This window comes from Nelumbo nucifera, chromosome 4, assembly GCF_055504915.1.
Source record: "Nelumbo nucifera cultivar China Antique chromosome 4, China Antique-T2T, whole genome shotgun sequence".
NCBI classification, from domain to species: domain Eukaryota; kingdom Viridiplantae; phylum Streptophyta; class Magnoliopsida; order Proteales; family Nelumbonaceae; genus Nelumbo; species Nelumbo nucifera.
Window position 1 is genome coordinate 45,615,802 of NC_142652.1, and position 10,671 is coordinate 45,626,472.

At 40.7% G+C, this 10,671-nt stretch overlaps 1 protein-coding gene across 1 annotated transcript; it reads left to right on the forward strand.

Annotated features, from left to right (window-relative positions):
* The first annotated feature begins 293 nt into the window (after positions 1-293).
* On the forward strand, positions 294-1,147 carry LOC104606994 (defensin-like protein). The gene is made up of 2 exons (NM_001425497.1): positions 294-411; positions 740-1,147. Exons 1-2 carry the CDS (start codon positions 348-350, stop codon positions 907-909), a joined length of 234 nt encoding a protein of 77 aa, NP_001412426.1. The 5' UTR covers positions 294-347; the 3' UTR covers positions 910-1,147.
* The last annotated feature ends 9,524 nt before the right edge of the window (positions 1,148-10,671 follow it).

Genomic DNA, 10,671 nt, shown 5'->3' on the forward strand with positions numbered 1-10,671 from the left:
ATCTTTTCTGATCAACCCATCATAGCTTTGGAACACCCTAGAAATTCAGGAGAGTGATGACTGAATACAGGTAGGACTCACATAGGCCCTGCTCTGTAACTATCTGATTGGTGGAAAAAATCTATGGCATGCAAGGTGGGTTATGATATCAGAGTTGATTCCAATCTGACGCTTCCACGCTGATCACATATTCCATCAAACAAAACTCCTAATTTAAAGCATTAATGTCTGAAACACCACCTTTACTTAAGCAAACCTCTATATAAACACTAGCCAGCTTGCCTTATTTCCACAAGAATAGATCTCTCTCTCTCTCGCTGTGTTTCCATATCTATCGTCCAGTCTCAATGGAGCGCGGCATGCGTCTGTTTTCATCTCTCGTCCTCGTCCTGCTGCTTGTCACGGCCACTGGTTCTTCTCTTCCCCTTTGTTCTTTTAAATTTACCAGTTAGAAACTAGTCGGTCTCCAAGAAAGCCACTGAGGGCTGAGCTTAATTACCCTCTGATTCATGACCAATGCCATGAGCAAACCTTGATTTTCAGAACCCGGCCATGAGAGGCACACGTAGTTGGTCACCAACAAATGAGCTCAGGAAGCAATTTTTCTTTCATTTCTTCTTCTTCTTCTTGATTTATTATTGAATTGTTATTATGGGTTCTTCAGTTCTGCATTATTATTTGTTTTCACAGTAGAGATGGACAAGCACTGATTATCTTTCTTTTGCTAACCTGGTTGCAGAGATGGGGCCAAAAGTAGCAGAGGCAAGGACTTGTGAGTCACAGAGCCATCGCTTCAAGGGGGCATGCCTCAGCGACACCAACTGTGCATCCGTCTGTCAAACCGAGGGCTTTCCTGCAGGGGATTGCAAGGGCGCCCGACGCCGATGCTTTTGCGTTAAACCTTGTTAGTGAATGGGAGAGGCTCCATGACCATACACGTCCCCAGGCCAGTTAACTACTGCTAACGATGGTTTATCGGATCATCATTTATCCCTTCAGAATAAAATGACTTTTGTATGGGATTTAGTCTTTGTTCATTGACTACTTTATGCTTTATCCTCTGATCGAGTTGGTTGTGTGGTTTAATTTTGTGCTTGTACTTCTGGCTTTTCTTGGTATGATAATCAAGTATGTATCATCAAGAGTAGTCTCTATCTGTCTCCCTCTCTCGTCCTGACTACTTTTCTTATTCATGGATTCAAAAAAAAAAAATCTATGTGATCTGGTTATTAAGAACCGTCAGATTTGTTCCAGTAGACTGGAACAGCTATGAAATCGATCCTGATACAAGAAAGACCACTGAATGAGTGACCCATGAAACGATATATAAAAATTGTTAAGCCTTGAAAACTATCAAGCTTCACCACCCACCCATTGCAAGTTGCAAATTGCAACTTCCGGACTTTGGTAAGGTTCAGTTTGGAAAGAGTATAAAGTGCAAAACCTTGCATTTTGTATTATTTTATATGTATTTGCACTATTATTTGTACTCCTAAATTGAGCCTATACTCTGAAATTTTGAGTTCCAGAATCATTTGATGCCACGTAACAAAAGTTAAGTGGAAAAAGGATTTGGGGCAGAAGGATGCCAAATTGCCAATCAAGATTTCGTTATTCTGCTGGAAAACAGTAATGTTAAGTGATAATACTTGTAGCTGCTCGGCTCAGAGAATTTTAATTCAGCTGAACTCAAAATGGGATTGTTACCAAATTAATTGAATATTCTTTTCGTTTGAAGGACAACGATCAGGGATTGCATTTTGGTTTGGTTTTCAAAGAAAAATTAATCATCCAAGGGATTAGTTAGGGAAAAGAAGGGAAAGGTTTTGTATAGATTTCCCTATCTTTCCTTTTCCTACCTTTTCCTTCAAATCAAACATCTCTATAGCTATAGATGATTTATTTTGAGTACATGTAATGCGGCTTTTGTCCGCATGTGATGAGACGTGGGGTTAGTGGGTTATTGGTGGGCCTGGGCCTTGGTGGTGTGAATGCATGCGAAGGACGGCTATGCAGAAGGCCTGCCTTTCTGCTGTTTGAAATCATGCCTCCTAGGGGGGACCCACTGAATTTTGGATCGTCGGCCACTCGATATAAAAACGATTCTCCTATTTTGAGAGGATTATTATTATTTTACTTTGTGAACTAGCATGGTTCCGTGCGATGTACAAAATATCCGATATCTAATATATAGGGATAAATATTATATCATTGCCCTGGGAAAAAAGTCTGTAACTAATAAAAATAGTTAAATAGATAATTAATTAATCAAACATAGTTAATTAATTAATTTACTATTAATAGATATAAAAGGAATTAATATATTTGCTAATAATTAATCTGGGATAATTTATTTACTAATAAAATTGGGCAATTCTTTATTAGTATCAGTGCTTTTTTTTTTTATCTCCAAACACCATTAATCATAACTAAATAAATATAAAAATTAAGTTAATCATGTATAGGTTTGATTAGTCTAAGTGTTTTTACTTTAATATAAACTGTATTGACATAGCTAATTAGACTACTTTAATTAAATTGACCTATCTAATCCAATGAGGCCTGTGCAATGCACGGGCTTTGTAGCATTGGATTTAAATGTATTGTTAGATAAACTTTTATTAATTTTTCTATTAGTATTTGTAACTATTTTTGTTATGGTTAAAGAAATTGTTGTTAATTTTAATTTTTCTAAATTGGATTTAAATGAATTTTGTTTTGTATTAATTTTGATTAGATAAATTTATTTTCATTTTTACTATTTCTTATTAGATTATATTCATTTGCTTTTATTTTAAATGGAATTTAAATATAGGTGTAGAGTGCAATTAACAATTTCAGATTAAATAGCTAATATTTTTTGAAGGCTTAAATAGCTAATTTAAAACATCTAATGAAACATTATGCATATATATACTTATTAATACTTATTAACTTGTTTTAGTATTATTTATTAACATTCATTTTAGTTTTCCTAATTTATTTTAGTAATATTTTATTGTTTGTGTTGGTATTATATACTATTAATTACTAATTTTTACTACTATTACATATCTAATTTTTTGATTAATTTAATATATTGACATATTAGAATCTAGGAATGTTAACAAGCGGGCCCAAGGTGGTAGAATTTAAATTAATTGTGTTTTGTATTAATTTTGGTTAGATAAATTTATTTTCATTTTTACTATTTTTTTATTAGATTTTATTCATTTGCTTTTATTTTAAATAGAATTTAAATATAGGTGTAGAATGCAAATAACAATTTCAGATCAAATAGGTAATTTAAAACATCTAATGAAACATTATGCATATATACTTATTAATACTTATTAACTTGTTTTATTATTATTTATTAACATTAATTTCAGTTTTCCTAATTTATTTTAGTAATATTTTATTGTTTGTATTGGTATTATATACTATTAATTATTAATTTTTACTACTATTACATATCTAATTTTTTGATTAACTTAATACATTGACATGGTAGAATTTAGGAATGTTAACAAGCGGGCCCAAGGTGGGGACCATACTCCCTATCCCTGTTGGGAAGAAAAATGAACCTCCATCCCGAATGGAGACGAGTTCCCAATAGGGGACCCAAATCCCTAAATTTTTTATTTTTTTTCTGAGTTAAAAGCTTGCTTTGTTAAAATGATTTACTAAAAAAAAAAAGAGAAACTGAAATAAAATCGGGTGAGGTTTGCTCCAATCAAGGAACCATTTGGGTGAGGTTTAAGACTGAAATATTTTATAGAATAGCTCTCTAATGGACACTCTCAAAGGCTGGTCAAATGGAGGTTCAAAACCCTATTTTCCTCTCTTTCTTAGAGGGCCAAATACAACAGATTTCATGACAGAAGCCAAATACGTTATAATGCACGAGTACGGCTGCCAAAGAAGCTGTTTTGGATGAAACAAATTTGTCCAACTTTGGAGTCATCCCCACCATAGCATATACATTGAACATAAGTATCCCATCAATTTTTTTAAGAGTAAAGAGAATGATTTAATAAAAAAAAAGAAAGAAAAAAAAAGATAAAGTGCATCCTGTAAGGGTGTCAAGTATGAGAAACCTGTAAGAAATCAATGTCAGAGGACTCGGAGTGCCTAACCCAGCAAGGTCGCTCCGATGCTTAAGTTAGTACTCTCGTAGTAACTCGCGAGCTAAAAATTCATAAAGTATGAGAGCTATAATGCGCTTACTTGCCCCCTTACTTCCCTCCTGTGTCATTGGGTTTGGTGCCTTTATATAGGCCTTGTTTTGACGTGGGCCTCATGTACTGCATCCGAGATTTCTAGGAGGTCATGCCTAACCGGTCCGAGATCCTCGAAGGCAACCGCCATGCACGTTGACAATCTTCCGGAACGTTTGGTATGTGGGCCAACTTCCAAGGATCGTGGGAGTGTCGGGATATGCATGCCGAATTTGTCGGCGAGCACGTCTCGCAGGTTGCCACCTGAAACTCAGCCAGGCCGGCACACCCTCGAGGGGAGGTCGCTCCTTTCATCGAGGTCACTTCGGCCAGTGACGAGGTGCTGCAGGTTTGCCCTGGACGAGGTGCTTCTAGCCGACCTGAATTGTAGTCGAGGTCGCCAGATCGGCCACAATGCCAGGTTGCTAGGGGCAGGCTGCCAGGTTGGCGCTAGGGGCCAAGTCGCCAGCTAGGACACTATCATCTTGGCTAAGGCAAGTTGTTGCCTAAGTGGTTCTGGGTGTCACCTAGTTGTTCCGAGATGCCATGTGTCATGATGTCATTGGAGGGCCAAACCCGCCCTCATCAATTGCCCCCCACTCCAGAGATGAAAGTAACTCAGCGAAGGGAGTAGATTGTTCCTTTTGGCCTGAGAGCGACTCGCGGTCCACTCTCCTTATCCTTGATCCTGTTGAAGAGGCTAGTAGGCTTCATATGGTGTCGAGGTCTTTTGTTAGTTCGACACTTTAACCTTTAGGCTCTGGGAGCGACTCTCAGTCCACTCTCCTTACCCTTGATTTTGCCCATGCTGAAGAGGCGACTGTGTCTTATGTGGTGCCGAGGTCTTTTATTAGTTTGGCACTTTAGTCCTTAGGCTGTGGGAGCGACTCGTAGTTCACTCTCCTTATTCTTGATTTTTCCCATGCCGAAGAGGCGACTGGGTCTTATGTGGTGCCAAGGTCTTTAATCAGCTTGGCACTTTAGCCCTTAGACTCTGGGAGCGACTCACAGTCCACTCCTTATTCTTGATTTTGCCCATGCCGAAGAGGCAATTGGGTCTTATGTGGTGCTGAGATCTTTTATCAACTCAACACTTTAGCCCTTGGGCTCTGGGAGCGACTCGCAGTCCACACCTTATTCTTGATTTTGCCCATGCCCTCCTTCTAGCGCCAGCCACGGTTGCACTGCATCAACCTCGTTAGTGACGCTGGTCACCCACTCCTACGAGAAGCCACTTAGAGCTCAACCCATGGGGACAGCACTACTGACCTTAGGTCACCAGCTCGCACGGGAGCTATGGAAGGCTCGACCTGCAAGGAGGTCCATGCGTCCGTTGGCTGCCAACTCCCGTAGAAGCCACGAAGAGCTCATCTTGTAGAGGGTACTGAAGGGATGAGAGATCCATCATATGGATGGCCGAATCCTACAGGTAGGTTGGGTGAAATTTCAAAAAATTTCTCTCTCCCATGTGGGAATCACATTCCCTATTTTAGAAAACTGCATTTTCAAGGATCAATCTTGAACCTAAACCGGACCAGATCTGAAACCAAAAGGTAGGAAGAGGGATATACCTGATATGGAGTAATAGTAACTCCCAACGAAGGTGTTCACGTCCAAGGAGATTACCAAAGACTGCTCCCATTGAAGATGACACAACGTAGGGTGGAGCAGAATCAACAGGATGGCTCTTCAACAAGAACCTGATTCTTCACCAAGAATCTGATGGAGGGCAAGTGAGCACGACTTCAGATCACCTTTTTCTGCCAAAAGATGATATCAAGAACCCTTCTTGATCGCTTCTACAGGTGGAGATCGAACTGTCAATGGCGGCAATAGTAGGGGAAGGCAAGAGCAGAAGATGGCGTCAGTCCAACTGTATGTTGTCTTCTCTCTTGAATCAGTAATATTGAAGGATGAACTGGGGTTCGCCCTTCTCCTCTATTTATAGCTTAAAGAGAGGTTCTACTAATCCCATTAGGAGTTTCCTAATCCAAATCTTGTATTTGGATCTAGACTCTCTTTAAGAGATAAGCATAATCCCTTATCTTATCTGTAGATAAAGATCAACCCTCCTAATCTAATTAGGAGTTTCCTAATCCAAATTTTTATTTGGATCTGGACTCTATGAGTGGATAGGGACAATCCCTTATCCTATCTACTGATCCAAATCCCAGAACCGCCCCTCTTTAATTAATCTAATTAAACCAGTTCAAATTGGGCTTTAGGCCCATTAAGTCTGTGTGCTCACTTATCCTCAAAACTACTGCCCAGTTGAATATCCTTGTATAACGTGGGACCCAAACATTGATCTACACATCAGCAATATGGGTTCAGCACAGCCTCTGCTACAAGGCCTGGCCGAATTCACTATAGGAGACATTGAACCCCTAAGTCCATCACCATGGGCTCTTAATGGGCCCAACATTTACACTAAATGGTCCTTGGGTCAAGCCACCTTATAAAAACCTAAGGACTGTGGGTAGATGCAAGATTAACCCATCAGGTATTACCCTCAATAGTCTTACACTTAACCTCTCATCCCATAATGATCAAACACTGCCCGACAAGAGAGGACCTCTCCCTCAACTATAAGGTACAGTGCTGCACTCTCTACTCACATGGATCCCGGGTATTAAAACCTTTTGCAAACATTTTGAAACCATAATATATATATATATATATATATATATATATATATATATATATATATATATATATTGCAAAACAAATTTCAATGGTTGAAATCAGTTGCCGACAGTTTTGGTTTCCATCAGAGAGAATGCATCACTGATCATTTAGTTTGTCCGACAAAGGGGCTAATCTTGTCACTATAATCACCCACTTAGATGAATTCTCGGACTGTCCCAACATACCCAGGTTTTGACCCCCTCTAAGGATTTCACTAATTGGCATATCAAAGACAGCCCAATCCGACACCTAGTGCAGTATCATAATCGAGTCTAGGGGTCAAGCGTAACATTCTAGTTTTTTCCATCTATATCCAAGGTCGAAGGCAATACTGGAATTCTGGTCCGATTCAGGGTTTCAAGAAAAACCCACACTGCATGTACCTCAGGTCTCACCTTGACAGCTGAGACAAGCCACCCCAACCAACTTGGCGACACGTCAGTGTTAGCCTTGGTAGGATAAATCTCCCCAGATCTATCCAACGAATATGAAGATTCTAAACTAACACGAGTCTCATAAGTGTCCACTTTAAGGGTATGACACAAAAACACACCATAATTACATGAATCAAATATGTACTTTATTCATTTACATTAAATGTCATAATGTACATCATTCTGATTGGAGCTAAGGGCATACATTGTCTAACAGGTACCTCGCGAAGAGGACTGATGAGGCTTATTCGAGCTGAAATAAAGTCGGTAGAGCTGCTTAGTCTGTTGGCCATCAACTTCTTGCGAGAACCATAATTGGCTCAACCTACAAGGACAACCTTACTCCAAGGTGCTTGTCGCCAAACTGGTAGTTGTCAAGGTCATTCTGCTGCTACCTGTTCTGCATCGACATGAATACGTCGAGCTGGGTGTTAATGTTTTTGCCCCCAGTAACCGGTATTCATTCTAGCTGTTGATGCTGCTCAAAGGTGCTTTCTGAGTTCATAAAAAATGGAAATTAGAAAGTAAGAGCTGTAGTTTCTAAAATGTGAGATCTTAGCTTTCTAGAAGAAGAGGACTTAGCCTTTTAGAAGGTGAGAACTTAGCTTTTTGTAGTGTTTCCCACAGATGGCGCCAATTGATGAATCATTTTTTGGCTCAGAGGTCGAAGTAGAGAATTTCTACTGGATGAGGACCTGGATGCCGAGCTGACTAGGCCGAGTTGGGGGCGGATCAGGTGCCGAGTTGGGGGCAGATCAGGTGCCGAGCTAACTAGTGGCGAGCTGGGTTGATTGTTGAGCTAGGTAGCTCTTTAGAGAAACATGCAAGGAATCAATATTAGAAGACCCGAGGTGCCTAACCCGGCGAGGTCGCTCCGATGCTTAAGTTAGTACTCTCATAGTAACTCGCGAGCTAAAAAATCATAAAGTATGAGAACCAGAATGCACTTACTTGCCCCCTTACTTCCCTCCTGCGTCATTGGGATTGGTGCCTTTATATAGGCCTTGTTTGACGTGGGCCTCACGTACCGCATCCGAGATTTCCGGGAGGTCGTGCCTAACCGGTACGAGTTCGTCGAAGGCAACCACCATGCACGTTGACCATCTTCCGGAACGTTCGGTACGTGGGCCAACTTCCAAGGATCGTGGGAGTGTCGGGATATGCATGCCGAATTTGTCGGCGAGCACATCTCGCAGGTCGCCACCTGGAGTTCAATCAGGCCGGCACACCCTCGAGGGAGGTCGCTCCTTGCATCGAGATCACTTCAGCCAGTGATGAGGTGCTACAGGTCGGCCCTGGACGTGGTGCTTCTAGCCGACCTGAATTGTAGTCGAGGTCGTCAGGTTGTTCACAGTGCCAGGTCGCTAGGTTGACGCCAGGGGCCAGGTTGCCAGTTGGAACACTATCATATTGGCTAAGACAAGTTGTTGCCTAAATGGTTATGGGTGTCACCCAGTTGTTCTGAGATGCCATGTTGTCACGATGTCATTGGAGGGCCAAATCCACCATCATCAATTTCTCAAAACGCCAAACCTTCGAGCTGGTATGCACCCTTCCAGCAAAATGAAGAAGGATGGGATGATGATCACTTCCCATCGATGCAAGGTGATGCACACAAGCCACGGGGAACAGACTAGACCAATCTGAGGAGACGAAGAATCTGTCCAACCTCAAGCGAATGTCATCAGTACCATTACGATGATTGGACCAAGTAAAACGGGGCCCGTAAATCCAATGTCAATCAACCCACAATTTGAGATTAAATTTTCCAGGGGAATATAATCCGAAACAGTCAGAGCTCTACCACCGGATTTTTCAAGAGCAGAAGAGACCATATTCAGATCACCGCACAAGAACCAAGGCTTATCAGCAGAAGATGCATAGGAATGGATTTCATTCAAGAAACGCTGGCGAGCATCAGATGAGGGATGAACGTAATTGCAAAGAAGATCCCAAACTTGATATGACGGCATATTTAGGACTGAACAGTTTACTGCATTATCAGAAATCCTGTTAATGTTAAGGGATACATTACTGGACTAACCAATCCGAAACACCCCACAAATGACCACACCCTCTCCCGTCCCTTCTGCATTTAAATCCACCCACTCTCCATTGATCTCCCACCACATTTCAAGCATCATTTTTACATAAAAATTTCCATTTTTGTTTCTTGCGACAAAACCGCCTCTGGTTTGTGTTTTCTTATTAGATTTCTTATCACAATTTGTCTTCCTTCCCTCCAACCCTTCACATTCCAACTTAACTACTCTCTTCTTTTCCCCTCCCCTTGACCTCTTTAAACTCTGGACTCTTTGACTCCTCGCTCTTCTTATTCAAAAAACTCCTCTTCACGCTCTTCTTCATTCTATCCCTTGCCCTTCTTGATTTGCTTTTTTTTTTGTCTATTTTTTCCTCTCTTTTATTTTTTTCTCAAATTGTTCAAATGCTAACCTTGCAAAATCCTTCCCACCCCAGAAAAACAATCTAAGGGATTTTCCCACTGTCACCTCTCTTTCTACTAGCTTATTAATTGCCACTTCTCCATTTATAGCAACTTCATTATTTTCTTATTCTTTAACACACTTATCTCTACCCCCTCCTTTACCCCCTATCCTCTTCTAGAATCCCTTCCCCTTCACCCATCTCTCCATCCTAAGCACCAACTTCCCTAGAGGGTAACCTCAAAATCTCCTTTTCCTATTATAAACCTTGTTTTTCCCACTACCTCCCTCCAATCCAATTGAGTGCTTTCCCTTCCTGCCACCTCCCCTCTCCTCTTTCTTACTTCCACTCCTTATATTTTCTCTATTGAGCCACCATAAGATAATGGATTGGAAGGACTCACCTCTTTATTACGTGAACCATCAATAATCCATGCATGGTTTTCAAAATCGGACCAAAAACAAAACCATTTGGCCATCGGTTCTTGGGTCAAATGGTCTGACCATTCAATCCAAACCTAGGTTTTAAGGTTTTAAGGTCTAAAACTAGACCTGGACTCATGACTAGTTTCCAAGTTAACCAGTCCGACTATCCATTCTAGTATAATTTCATAACCATGGCCCCATGCTCTTGAACATTTTCTTTCACTTTCTCTACTATTTCAAACTCCCTTACCTCCATCTCATTCTTTGAATAGATAGGAGAATCACTTGATGCTTATTGAGGGGGGTTAACTTAATGCCACTTGACTCTTACTCCCTTTTGAATCTCCAAGAATGAGTCACACTACACTTTGACTCCCTAACCCCCAATATTCTCTTGATTCTCAAAGCCAACCTGTAGCTCATTGTTGCTTGCTACTTACTGTAACTTACTGCATCATCTACGAAACTTTTTAGCTTTTC

Excerpts from the sequence above, each read along its gene's own strand:
- LOC104606994 (NM_001425497.1), top strand. The coding sequence starts at position 348 with ATGGAGCGCGGCATGCGTCTGTTTTCATCTCTCGTCCTCGTCCTGCTG. Across the intron at positions 412-739 it reads GCTGCTTGTCACGGCCACTG|AGATGGGGCCAAAAGTAGCA; the intron begins GTTCTTCTCTTC and ends ACCTGGTTGCAG.